This window comes from Mandrillus leucophaeus, unplaced genomic scaffold, assembly GCF_000951045.1.
Source record: "Mandrillus leucophaeus isolate KB7577 unplaced genomic scaffold, Mleu.le_1.0 Scaffold510, whole genome shotgun sequence".
NCBI lineage: Eukaryota > Metazoa > Chordata > Mammalia > Primates > Cercopithecidae > Mandrillus > Mandrillus leucophaeus.
The window spans coordinates 880,985-895,270 of record NW_012105476.1 but is presented as its reverse complement, the minus strand read 5'-3'; the positions used below and the strand labels follow the sequence as shown (position 1 = coordinate 895,270).

General features: G+C 57.8%; 1 protein-coding gene across 1 annotated transcript in view; it reads left to right on the top strand.

Annotated features, from left to right (window-relative positions):
* Nucleotides 1-14,286, top strand: part of LOC105551235 (putative ciliary rootlet coiled-coil protein-like 3 protein) — a 99,316-nt gene that overhangs the window by 53,158 nt on the left and 31,872 nt on the right. Inside the window, 7 exon segments of the mRNA XM_011996401.1 lie at nucleotides 504-622; nucleotides 1,056-1,225; nucleotides 1,843-2,025; nucleotides 6,622-6,681; nucleotides 6,683-6,784; nucleotides 7,367-7,480; nucleotides 10,794-10,937. Of these exon segments, the coding sequence (XP_011851791.1) occupies nucleotides 504-622; nucleotides 1,056-1,225; nucleotides 1,843-2,025; nucleotides 6,622-6,681; nucleotides 6,683-6,784; nucleotides 7,367-7,480; nucleotides 10,794-10,937 (892 nt within the window).

The window sequence follows — 14,286 nt, the reverse complement described above, 5'->3', positions numbered from 1 at the left end:
TGTTGTTTGGTGCCTTGCTTTGTTCACTGATAAACACCCAGCACAGGGCAGCAAAGAGCAACAATGAAACTTGCCATTGATGGTTGGATCACTGATGAATTAATTGTAGAAATGTGAGGTCTTTTATCACCCGTCCCTCCCAGGAACGGGCACTGCTGTGCATCGGTGTGTGCTCCAGGTGTCTTCTGAGCGGTGGCATCTCCGTGCACAAATGCACCACGCGGGCTTTTCACATGATGGAATCACGCTGCATGTGGGGGTCCAATTGGGTGGGTGACTTTTTGGGGGGACTCTTTTCATGACATTAGAATAGAAAATAGTTTCCTCGTCCTTGTTAACAGCACATGGTGCTCCAGAGACAAGATGCACCATAATTTCTACAACATTCTTCCATTTATTTGCATTTCAGCTGAGTCTCATTAACACCTGGGTAAAGCTATAGAGAGCGTGTTGTACGCGGGATCTTACGGATGCCTTGCCCATTGTTTGCTGCTCCTTTGCAGGGCGGAGAGGGACTCCCTGGAGAGCAGCCTCCTCGAGGCCCAACAGCTGGCCATGAAGCTGCAGGAGCAGCTGGAGGAGGAGGCCCGGAGCACAGGACTCGCTCGGCAAGCCTTGCAAGGTGCTCCAAGGGCACTCCCTCAGCTCCTTCCCCAAAAGTGAGCCATGCAGGGGCCCCTGGTGTGGAGCTCACTACCCACACATGCTGCACCCCTCTCCGGAGCCCACAGGGGCACGAACGTGAGCCTGGAGCTCATGTGATGAAGCAAGTTGGGCCACCTCGCCCGTGAGGAACAGCAACACCCTGCCCAGGCCGCACCTGGTGCCGGCCTGAGGCTCCGAACTGGGTTGTGGCCGCAGGGTCAGCGTGTAGCCTCCAGCTGCACCCCTGTACCCTTGACCCTGCTCAGCCCAGCCTGCCATGGGCCGGCCGCCCACTCCCAGAGCCTGGAGTGGACAGTGGTCGCCCCCAAGGCTGTCACTCCCTAAGGAGTCCCAAAGGGTTCGGGGGTCCACATGCCAGGCCCTGGCACACCTTACTCATCACCCCACAGTGGAAATGGAGCAGCTACAAAGTGACTGGGAGGTCCAGGAGATGAAGCTGCGGCAGGACGTGGGGCGGCTCCAGCGACAGGTGGCACAGCAGGAGCGGGAGGCACAGCGGGCCCTGGAGAGCCAGGCGTCAGCTCACCGCGAGGCCCTGGCACAGCTCCAGAGGGAGAAGGTCTGCTTCCCAGGAGCCCACCAGTAGCTTCCTAGAAGGCTACCAGGTCCCAGTGAATGGCAGGCCCTTGGGAGGAGGGGGCCTGGGAGACTGAGCTCAGAGACATAGGCACCTGGCCAGGGAAAGCTGGGCAATGACCTGCCCACGCTTCATAGTTCAAGTGGGCATCCAGGGCCTTCCTCGTGGAGCCCTCACACTGGGCTTGGGTTGGTATTTGGGGGGGGCTCCCTCATGGAAGAGGCTGGACGTGCTGTTGGCTGGTCTGGTGCAGTCTGAAGGATGAGGGCTGGAGGGGGCCCCGTCCCGCAGGTCCCAGGCTTCTGGAGGCCTGGTTTGATGTGTCTTTACACCCCTCCATGGCAAGGGCACTGCAGAGACTCAGGAATGGTTTACAAACTGATAGATCAATGTGGGATGACAGGTGCTGAGACCCAGAGAGGCCCTCCCTGCTCTGGCGACTCTGAGGGGAAGACATGGGGGGGTGCAGCTGGCTGGAACGGACAGCCCCTGGGGCCCATCAGCCCTGGCATCCCATGGGCCAGGTCTCACTCAGGACTACAGACAACTGCTGGTCTCACCTGCCGGACCTCACAGCCCATCCCTTTACCTTGGTCCAGGAGACCCTGAGCCTGTCCCTGGCAGAGGAGAAGGAGGCAGCCAGATGCCAGCTGGAGCAGGAGAAGGAGCTGGTGACAAAAAGTGCCGCTGAGAGGGAGGCTCTGAAAGGGGAAATTCAGAGCCTGAAGCAGGAGCGGGACGAGAGCCTTCTCCAACTGGAGCACAGGATGCAACAGGTGATGGCACGGCTGGGGGGCAGCGGGGTTGCTCACACCCACTGCACCTGTCATCTCTGGCCCAGCACAAGGGCTGCATGTGGCCACACCTCAGGCAGATGCAGCCTTTCCAGGTCACTGCAATTTCAGCTTTGTTCTTCCACAGCAGTCATGATGGACAGATGTCCAACCACCTACCCACCCCTCCGTCCATCCATCCATCCATCCATCCATCCATCCATCCATCCATCCATCCACCCATCCACCCATCCACCCACTCACTCACCCACCTATCTGTTCATCCAGCCTTCTGTCCATTCATTCACCCATCTGTCCACCCATCCACTTGCCCATCCATCCATCCTTCCACCCATCCACCTACCTACCCATCCATCCATCCATCTCTCCATTCATCCCTCTATCTGTCCATTCATCCACCCACCTACGCCTCCATCCATCCATCCACCCATCCACCCACCTACCCATTCATCCATCCATCTGTCCATCCATTCACCCATCCATCCATTTATCCATTCATCCACCCATCATCCACCCATCCACCTGCTCATCCATCCATCCTCCCATCCACCTGCCCATCCATCCATCCACCCATCCACCTGTTCATCCATCCATACACTCATCCACTCACCTACCCGTCCATCCATCTATCTATCTGTCCATTCATCTATCTATCCACCCATCCATCCATGCATGTGAATGTCCCTCCACACACTTGTCACCATCCACCCACTCACTTGAATATCCATTCTTCTTTCCACACATTTAGGTAACCATCCAGATGTATGGCCATGCATCCACATTCCTAGCTGTCCATCTACACATGTCACCATCCATACAATCATTCATCAGTTCATTTGACTATCCATCCAACTATCCATGCACCCAACCTTCCATCCACACAGCTATCCACAACTCATCTGACCATCCATCCATCCATCCACTTAACATCCTTTCATCTGTCCACAAACTCAGCTGTCCAGCCACATATCCAGCCATCCATCCATGTGTCTATCCATCCATCCACCTGATCCACCAACCAGCTAGTCATCCAATCATCCATCGGTGTATCCAACTCAAATACCAAGCCAAGCACAGAATTACCAGCCACACATCTGGCCATCCTTCCATCCCAGCAGCAGTTGAGACTCAGCCACTGGCCCTGTAAAAGCTACCCTGAGTCTAGGCTGTTCCAGTATATCATGCCGCCCTGAGGAATTCACTGTGGAGTGAAAGGAATGGACACATGACCACGTCCACATTGTGTCACATGGGGTGATAAGGGCTATAAGATGTTGGTGCAACATCTTACGTTGTTGTGGCTCACACCTGTAATCTCAGCACTTTGGGAGACGGAGGTGGGTGGATCACTTGAGGTCAGGAGTTCAAAACTAGCCTGGCCAACATAGTGAAGCCCTGTCTCTACTAAAACTACAAAAAATTAGTCGGGCATGGTGGTGGGAACCTGTAATCCCAGCTACTTGGGAGGCTGAGGCAAGAGAAAAACTGGAACCCAGGAGGCGAGGTTGCAGTGAGCCAAGATGCAGAGACTCCTCAAAAAAAAAAAAAGACAAATTGCAGGAGGAGTTACAGTAGCCGAAATAGCCAAGATTTATTGTCAAACTCTCTGCATTTAATATTTGATTCTTGCAACACTCTGAGGCACATGCTCTAATTATCCCTATAGTAGTGGTGAGAAAACTAAGGTCCACAAATATTGAATGCCTCGCACAGGGCTGTGCAGTGCACCTGCTGGACACCGAGGTCTGTGCTCTTAACTGCCCCACAACTCTGCATCCTTAGGTGGAGGAAGGGAGGGCCTTACAGGAGGAATAGTAGTGTTGGGTGGAGAGGACGTAGACATTGGCAGGATGTCTGGGGATGGCATGAAGTTCTGCACAGCTGCCAGGCTGCACGTGAGTGGAAGCAGCGAGAGAGGTGTGCAGTGGAGCCGGGATGGGCCTTGGGCACCAGCATCAGGTGACAGGGAGCCAGTGGATGTTCTTGAGCCAGGGTGATATGATAGGAGTTGGGTGGAAGAGAGTCTGGGGCCAGGAGGCTGGGGAGAGGCTGAGGCAGGGTCCATGTGAGAGGGGCTGAGAGCCAGGCAAAGGAGGAGAAAGGTAAGTTCAAAGCCCCTTGGGATGTGGTGATATTATTCCCATTGGACATATGAGAAAAGAGGCTCCAGGGGAAGCAATACATCTGGGGAGTGGATGGCCCATCAAGGCCCCCACGCAGCCCCTCATTCCCATCTGAGACCAACCACAGGACAACGTGGCCTGTTCTCATGTGATTATTTAATCCCAGCTTTCCGGAGGCACACACAGCCCTCCAAGAGAGGGGACCTCGGTCAAACAGGAGTGCAGACTTGGTGGCTCAGGCCTGTGATCCTAGCACTTTGGGAGGCCGAGCCCAGCGGATCATCTGAGGTCAGGAGTTCAAGACCAGCCTGGTCAACATGGTGAAACCACGTCTCTAATAAAAAAAAAAAGACAAAAATTAGGTGGGCATGGTGGCGGGTGTCTATAATCCCAGCTACTCAGGAGGCTGAGGCAGGAGAATCTCTTGAACCTAGGAGGCAGAGGTTGCAGTGAGCGGAGATCATGCCACTACATTCCAGCCTGGGTGACAGAGCGAGACTCCGTATCAAAACAAAACAAAACAAAACAACAGGAGTGCAGGCTAAGAGGGCAGAGAGGCACCGTGTGCTAGTGCCCTCCCTTCCCTGGACTCGCAGCAGAACCACAATAAGGGGCACCCCAGGGGCAGAGCACAGACGGGCTGGCCTGTGGAGCCCTTGCCGGTACAGCAAGCTTTCCCGGGACCTCTGCTCGGCCAGCTGACCGTTATCCTAGGCGGCCTGTGCAGAGAAACTGAGCGGAGCAGTGGGGCTGGGGGGTCTAGCGGGAAACTTCCCCACACTTCCCTGAGGAACCTGTGATGACCCAGTCGGGGATCTTATTTCTACAACGAAGAAGAGGAATTATACGTGGAGCAGGAGCCAAAGACCTGGAACCACTGGCCCAGGAGGGGCTGCCTTCACCAGAACCCTCCATTCTCTTACCCACTGTGTCTGAATGGCGGTTTGCCCACACCTGTTTGCAAGGTGAAGCCCTCACCCGAGAGAATGCCACACTTCTATATTTGATGAAGTTTTGCCTAAAATTCTAACAAATACTCCCTTGCGGTGCCCAGTAATGAGGGGCACAGGAGGGAGAGACAGGGCCCCCACCCTTGCAGACCTTATTGTCCAGTAAGGGCAGATTCATAAACAGCCAGCAGGTCTCCAGCCGAGCAAAACAAGCAGGGCCTCGAGGGAGGGAGGGGAGCAAGGGGGAGCATCGATTTTTAAAATGGTTTAGAATATAGAAAGCCATTTCAATGAAAAGCCCCCCACTCTTGCCCCTCCCCTTCACTAGGCCACTCAGGGAACAGTTGTCCTCTCTCTTTGATTCCCCTGTAACACGCCCATGCAATTCTGACCCAGAGATAGCACAGACCCCACAGGGCAAGGTCCCCAGCAGGATGCCCTCTCTCAGACACCATCCACAAGTCCAGGGTCTCCAGGCCACTCACACTTCTGACCACCTGATTACAAGTTTGGGGGTTCCCATGGTCCTCTCAGGTTCAGCCTTTCACTAGAATGACTCACAGAACTCAGGAAAGCCTCTTGTTCCTCTTAGAGTTTCATTATCAAATATGGAATTCAAGACCAGCCACAAGAGGAGACATGCGGGCAAGGTGTGGGCACGTCACAGACAGGGGCTGCTGTGCCCTCCCTGTGGAGCCAGCCCAGCACCCTCCTGCACCCCAGTGTGCTCACCAGCCAGGAGGCTCCACTGCACTTTGGCGTCCAGAGTTTTTACTGGGTTTCACCGTGTAACATGATCCGTGGAGTGATTGGTTATGTGACTGAAGCCTGCTTCTCTGACTGCTGGGAGGCTGGGTTGACATCCTTTGGCTCAAAGGCTCAACCCTCTAATAATGGTCTTTCAGCAGACAGCCCCCATCCTGAAATTCAGTAGGAGGCCAGGCACGGTGGCTCACGCCTGTAATCCCAGCACTTTGGGAGGCCGAGGCGGGCAGATCACAAGGTCAGGAGATCAAGACCACGGTGAAACCCTGTCTCTACTAAAAATATAAAAAATTAGCCGGGCACCGTGGCGGGCACCTGTAGTCCCAGCTACTGAGGAGGCTGAGGCAGGAGAATGGCATAAACCTGGGAGGCGGAGCTTGCAGTGAGCCAAGATCACGCCACTGCACTCCAGCCTGGGCGACAGAGCGAGACTCCATCTCAAAAAAAAAAAAAAAAAAAACTCTGGTGTGGTCCCGGGGGCCCGCCAGGAATAATGCAGACACTCCTCATTTTGGGAAACCCCCAGTGTTTAGAAGCTTCCTCCAAGGACCCAGGACAAAGACCTGATAAATCTTTTGTTATGCAACACTCTCCAAAGATTGCTTGCAAACAGAAATACACAGCATTACCCCCCCAACACTGCACTTTTAATACAAAGGGGACGGAAAGTCCACGCCGGCTCCTGGGCCTTTCTCTTCTCTATTATCAAAGCATCTCGGTGACCTTTCCCAACTGTGTATCTGCAGCTTTGTTCTCCTGTTTCTGGGCTGCGTGCTGAGCTGCCAGGACTGGGTCTTCCTGTGGCTGGCTGTTCTTCCTCCCATGGACATCTGGGTTGCCTCTAGCTTTGTTGCCATTACAGCAATGTCACAGACGTTAGTGACACCGCGCAGAGGTCATTCCACACAGGTGCACGCATGTCTCTGGGCTGCCCTCCCCGAAATGGGCCTGGGCATAGAGAGAATATCTATGTGTGAATTTGACAGGCATTGCTTCCACAGCCTGGCCCATGGAGCAGCGTGCCACCCTTGGGGCTGAGGGTGTCTCGCTGACACGCGCCTTCCACACCATCAGGGAGATGGAGCATTTTCAGGCTTTTAAGCTTCCTTCTCTGCACTGCAGCGGGTGTTGCCTAGAGGGATGGATGTGGCTCATGAAGGCCCCCAAACTGCATGGGAAAGGGCAGGATTTTGAACAGGCAGAGGAAGGTGGTGATACCCCAGGGATGGGCGCAAGGGCAGACACAGAGGTGAGATGATGTCGGACAGAGGGCAGGCGCTCAGAGGGTGAAAGGGCCCAGGGCCCAGGGCTGCCTCTGTGGGAGCCGCCTCTCCTCTCCAGTGGCAGGGATGTACAGACAGGAACATGAACATGCTGCGTCCAGGGGAGCCTCTGCACTCAGCATTCTGCCACAGCCTCTTCTTCGAGGGGGGCCTCATCCCTCCCCCCAGCCTCCCCAACTTTCTCACAAGCATACCCCGTCCTGTCCAGGCCCTGTCCCTGAAAGAAGCAGAGCGGAGCCTTCTGAGCGAGGAGCTCTCCAGGGCCAGGAGGGTGCTGGAGCGGGTACAGCAGGAGGCACAGAGCCAGCAGGAGCAAGCGCAGGTGAGCCCCACGCAGCCTGGCCACGTGCACAGCCAAGCAGGTGCTAGCTGACCCCAGGGAGCCACCCCTCCTGCCTGGTCCTAGTGGCATATCCCTCTCCATCCCCTCCCTTCCTGAGCGTCAGTTTCCCTCTGGTGCCTCCAGGGTTCCTGGTGGGAGGGGCACCCAATGGGCAGGAAAGGTGCGAGTGAACCAAAGCAGTTCTCCCTTAGCTTCAGGGCTGGCAAGGGCCAGAGAGGGGAGGCCTGGCCCAGCTGGGGGCCACCCATGAGCCAGCAGCAGCAAGCGGCTGAGCCCGTGTGTGCACTGGAGCTGCTCATAGAAAAGCACAGCTGGGGACATGTGCACCAGCCTCGTGGAACTCACCACAGAGATCCTTCCAAGGGAGAAACTGAACCTGAGGCAGCTGGGCCTGCACCCGAGGAAACTCTTAGCAGGAAGGGAAACCCACACTGAGTCCTGAGTGGAGCCAGGAGAGAGGCGTCCACTGAGGGGCTAGCACAGCCCCCAGCAAACAGCTGCCCACCCGTAGCCAGTGAACAGAGGCTCTCCCATGCACGAAGGCTGCTGCAGGCAGCCAGTGGGGGTCACCTGGGACCCCTGAGTCCTCCCCTAGAGCCCAAGTCCAGAGGGCTGGGCGGGCAGCAGCAAATAGGGCACTGGGCAGAGCTATAGGGAGGAGGGCTCTGGAGAGGAGGGATCTGGAGAGGAGGGATCTGGGGAGCAGGGCTTTGGGGAGGAGGAATCTGGGGAGGAGGACTCTGAGGCCTATGCCTCCAGCTCGTGGGCAAGGCTGGGCACCCACTGTTATTGCTTACAGAGCGCCAAGGCTTCAGCCCATCTGTGACATGGCACCAGGTCCCACATGGGAGACAAAGAGACTAGGCAGGGCTCCTAGGGAGTAGCCAAAGCCCAGTGATAGAACATGGATGGGGGCCTGGCTCACAGGGAGGGTGGCCAGAGCCCAGCAACAGGACATAGATGGAGGAGCCACATCAGGGCCTCCCAAGGTCCAGGGGGCCTGAGGAGGGGCTGTTTGTATCGAGGTCAGGGCTGCTGTCCTGGGTGGCAGGGGCTGGCCCTGAACAGACACAAGTGCCAGGGTGCCCTGGGCAGGGAGGGAATGGGCTCAAGGCACAGGACGCAGCTCCTCTCCTTTCCAGGAACAGGTAGGATTGAGGGCGAGGCTGACTGCCGACCCCAGCTCTGACCCGCTCTCTGCCCTCTCTGGCCGCACACACCCCGTTAGCTGGGCCCACACCTGCCTCCTGCCTCTGTCCCAGCTCCCAGCATGTTCAGTGACGAGGCCGTTCATTCCCATACTTCTTGGCTCATTTTAAATTCGGGCAAACTTTTTCCTCCCTGTCCCTGGCAAGGAGGCAGGGTTGGACACTTACCTGACTGGCGCTGAATGTATGGCTCAGTGTGCAGTGAACAGAACACAGGCCATGGTGCCAGGTGCAGGAGGCAGGCCCCTTCTGTGCCCATTCTGAACGGGGGCACTTCTCACTGACTGCACAGAGGCATACGCAGGCCGCCTGGTGGGGGGCCGGGGTGTCCAGGCAGCAGGGCCTTGGGGGACGCTCGGTGACTCGGAGCCAGGATGGAGGGCGTGTGCCCCATCCAGGGTGCTGCACAGCAGGAGAGGGCACTGCAATGAGGAGGCGGCTACTGGGGTGTCACTTCGCCCCCTCCTGCCCGACGCCACGACCCGGATTCCTAGTCCCTCCAAGCAGGGCTGCCCAGAGGAGCGCCTGGCAGCCCAGGGGAGCCTTGCCCCTCACGCCGTGGAGCCCTGCCCTGCTCTGTTCCTGCCCCTGAGGCTTAGAGTGTTCCACGGGGCCCAGGAGGACCAAGTTTGGCATCGGGCCTGTGACCGTGCCCCTCCCTCCTCCTGACCACTGGCCCAGCAGCTCCCTCGGCTCCACCCGTGGGCAGGGACCCAGGAAAGCCCTCCTGGGGCCCTGGGAGCTGACGCCTGTGGCTCACAGAGAGGCCTCGTCTGGAGCCAGTGCTGGCTTCTGGAGCCTTCTCTTGAGCTGGCCCTGAGTCTCCCCGGGACTCGGGACCAGGCCTGCCAGCCAGCCGGCCTCCCTGGGGAGCTCGTTAAGGGTTCCTTTGCCACCTCAGCTCAGAAAATGGAAATTGAAACTGTTGAGAGCAGCGGGAGGAGAGGAATGCTGGCCAAGGAGCACCAGGCTCCAGATGACAGGAGAGCGTGTGCCCCCAGGCTGAGTCACCACTGCCGCCGGGCTCCCGGCCGCTGCCCTGTCCCTGAGGCCCTCACAGGGGTATCCTGCAGCCAGGGCAGCGCTGGGGCATGCTGAGGCACAGAGCCATGGCCTGGTCACCCAAAATGGCCCTTGTCAGTCCGGAGAGACCACAGGGGGTTGTGGAGAACGAGGACAGGAGGCAGCAGCTCGGCTCCTTTCCCAGGAGCAGGGGTCACGGGTCACAGGCTGCAGGAGCCCCCACCCTAGCAGAATCCAGGTGGACAGGAGGGGCTCCGAGATCTGGCACAGGGGCAGCCATGTGGGCACCTGTGCCCCCGGGAACACTGAGCCAGCTCTGGAGGGAGCCGTCCCCCACCAGCCACCCCCTGCCAGCCGCCTGCTGCTGCCTGGAGGCTTGGTCCGGTGCCCCGAGCCCAGGGGTGTGGAACCTGAGCAGGGCAGGGCTCTGACTCTTCATGTTGGGGACACTGAGGCCCAGAAAGCTGAGACCCCCCTGAGCCCCGTCTGCCCTGCCGCCCTAACCTGGGCAGGGGTGCAGAGGGGAGGGCCTTGCGAGGAAGCAGGGTGGTGTCCCAAGGGGCCTGGGGCTTGGGGTGAAGAAGGCGGCATTCGGCCATGAACAAGGGGCCATGGGCTGAGCCAGGGGCCTCCTGGCCCAAGGATCCCTACTGGCCACACTGCCCCAAGGCCCAAGAGGACACCTCGGGTGGTGTAGGCGACAGGGAGCCAACTCCAGCTGAGCTCAGTCCCAGATGGAGGGTAGAGCTGCCCAGTGTGTGGTGGTCCCTGCAGGGATGGGCCCTGCCCCAGGGCACAGGCTGAGCTGAGCGGCTGCCTCCTGCTGTGTCCATGGGCACTGACACATCACAGCTGGCAGGGACGGTGGACGTCTCCTCATCCCAGCAGCCTGTCTGATAGTTTAGGAAACACCGGTTACCCGGGGCGTGCGTGATCATCAGGGCCCAGCTGCCCCTCCCCAGCCACTGCAACACGTCCTGCTCCAGGGTCCTGGCCTTACCTCACCCTCCACTGCTGGGCCCGGCTCCCTGGTGCCACTGTGGGCTCCCTTCTCCCCGCAGGCCACCATCAGCTCCACAACCGAGGAGCTGAAGGCCCTCCAGGCCCAGTTTGAGGATGCCATCACGGCCCATCAGAGGGAGACCACGGCCCTACGCGACAGCCTCTGGGACCTAGCGGCCGAGCGGGGCGATGTGGAGAGAGAGGTGAAGGGTGGGGCTGGGGGGCTTCTGGGGATGTCAGAGGAGAGAAGAAAGCAGGGCAGGTACCGAGAAAGAAGAGAGTGGGGGTGCCAGGAGGAAAGAGAGGCTGTACCACGGAGGAGGGCAGAGTTGTCTCCGGGACTAGGAAGAGGCAAACAGCAACAGGGGCTGTGGGGCTAGGGGAATAAGCCAAGTCTGGGCTCTCAGAGCAGATGAAATGGTGCCTGGCCCAGGCCATTGGCTAAGGGAAGCTGACACTGGTTTTCAGGGAAAAGAAGGCATCATTTCTAAGCCTCCTGAAGGGGTGAGTTTGACTTTGGGGTGCAAGTGGGCTTGGCCGAGTCAGGTGGACTTGGCTGAGTCAGGGTGCCAGCTGAGCGGGAGGGGAGCTTTCTGCAAGCTGCCGTGGGTCCCGATGCGGCTCCTGCTTGTCCTGGGAAGGTGCACAGCACACCTGCCAGCTCCCAGGGCACTGGTGGGGCACACCTGCTGCTGGGAAGGCCAGCATGTGAAAGGGTGGCCAGAGCCACGTAGCCGAAGGCTCCGGGAGTCCGGACAGCCCCCTTGTTCCACACACAGTTAAGAAAGTGGAGTCAGGAAGGGCCTGATTCTGGAGGCACTGGGGCAGCTGTCACCTCCCAAAGCCTTTCCGAGAGACAGGCATGACCGGGGGCAAAGGAGAATTCGGACCCTTGGCCAGGAGACCAATCGCACCATCCACTGAGGCGTGGGGAGGCCCTTGACAAGCTGGGCTCTGTCCACACAGCGGGAGGCATGGACCTCATTGGTCTGGACACTAGGGTGGGGGGAGGCTGGATTTAGGGCAGCGGACAAGAAAAGAAGTGGGTTAGTGGAGGTTTCGGGGTGGGCCTGGACCTGGCCAAGGGCCCAAGGTTGACACGGAGGCCCCCAGGAGCCACGTGATGGTGACGTGGGGTGGGGGACAGTCTTGGGCAGGGGGCAAGAGTGGCCAGGGCTAGGCTGGCCTGGGCTCAGCAGGCAGGCAGATTGGAGAGGCGTTTCTGAGGGGGGTTGGCAGGATATGGGGACGCCTGTGTGTGGCAAGGGCAGGAGGGCACACGGATCTGGGCTGGAAGAGGGGAGGGTCAGCTGGAGCCCCAGCGGGGCCCATGGGGACGGGGCGGCCTCGCACACTCCCTGGGCTGCTTGCCAAGGCTGGGGACTGCACAGCTGACCTGGTGCTGCCGCACACCACGCCCCAGAGGCCGGGCCGCCAGGCAGGGGAGAGTGAGGAGAGGGGCTCAGCCCTCCCCAAGCACCCCCGAGAGGCAGGCTGAGAGAGGAAGAGAACATGATTTAACATGACCGGCTGTTTACATTGGCCCCAAGGAGAAAGGTCTCCTTTCAACAGATTTCAAAGTCAGGCCCGGTCAGCGACCACACGGGGAAGCAAAAGGAGATTTCAAAACTAGGGGCAGCAGGGGGACGGGGAGGGAGAGGTGTGGAGGGGGTGGGGGTGCGTTGGTTCTGCTGGCCTCAAGGAAGGGAGTGCAGGCCTCATGGGAAGGTCAGGCTCTCAAAGGAGCAGCCCCCGGAAGGGAGTGGGGGCTCCCAGAACAGAGCAGGGTGCCCAGAAAGGGAGTGGGGGCCAAAAGGTGAGGACGGCTGAGGGGGACAAGAGGAACCATCACAGAGAAAAGCAAGCAGAGCTCGTCCAGGCGCCGGGCTGGCCCAGGGTCACCATGGAAACCGTAACATTTTTCACAACCTTTAAACTGGAGGAACTTCCAGGCTCTCAGACCCTGCCTGAGGTCCACACGTGTGTGCACACATGCATACACATCATCCACACAGCGAGACCACACATGCCTGTGTACACTCAACACTCAGAGTGGTGCACGCATGCTGAATGCACACATGCCCCTACGCACTCACACTCACACAATTCATGCTGGAATCACATACGGACACCACACAGTGCACACAGGCATGCACAGAAACGTGCAAGTACACACACGCATGTATGCACTCATATGCACATACCTAGTGCATGCACAGGCATACAGACTTGCACACACATGCATGCACACACACGTATGCACACCATGGACAGAGTGGACACTTGCACCAGCTCAAACACACACACACTCATCACACACACTCACACACTCACACACTCATCACACACACATGCACACACACATAGTGCACGCACAGGCATACAGACATGCACACACATGCATGCACACACATATGCACACCACGGACAGAGTGGACACCTGCACCAGCTTACACACACACACACTCTCACACACTCATCACCCACACTCACACACACATGCAAACACATACACTCACACACACTCATCACACACACAGACTCTCACACATGCACACACACATACACTCATCACACACACATGCACACACACATACACTCATCACACACATGCACACTCACACACACATAAACACACACTCATCACACACATGCACACACATACACACTCATCACACACACGCACACACACATGCAGTCACACATCACACACACACTCACACACAGACACATGCACATACACACACTCATCACACATGCACTCACGCACACACACACGCACACACACATGCACTCACACATGCACACACACGCACACTCACACATGCACACTCACACACACACGCACACTCACACATGCACACTCATCACACGCACACACGCACACTCACACACTCATCACACATGCACAGACTCACACACAGACTCTCACACACATACACACACACGCACACACACTCATCACACATGCACTCACACACGCACACACATGCACACTCACACACGCACACTCACACATGCACACTCATCACACACGCACACACACGCACACTCACACACACGCACAGACTCTCACACACATACACACTCACACACATGCACTCACACACGCACACACACGCACACTCACACACGCACACTCACACATGCACACTCATCACACATGCACACACGCACACTCACACACACTCACAGACTCTCACACACATACACACTCACACACGCACTCACACACACGCACACTCACACACACGCACACTCACACACGCACACTCACACATGCACACTCATCACACACGCACACAAACGCACACTCACACACACGCACACTCACACACACTCATCACACACTCACACACTCACAGACTCTCACACACATACACACTCACACACATGCACACTCACACACTTATCACACATGCACTCACACACACGCACACTCACACACACGCACACTCACACACACACACTCACACACTCACCCTCCCTTGCTGTCCCTCCACAGCCCTCCTCCCCTGCAGAGCTCTGGAGCTGCCTCCCTGCAGGAGATTT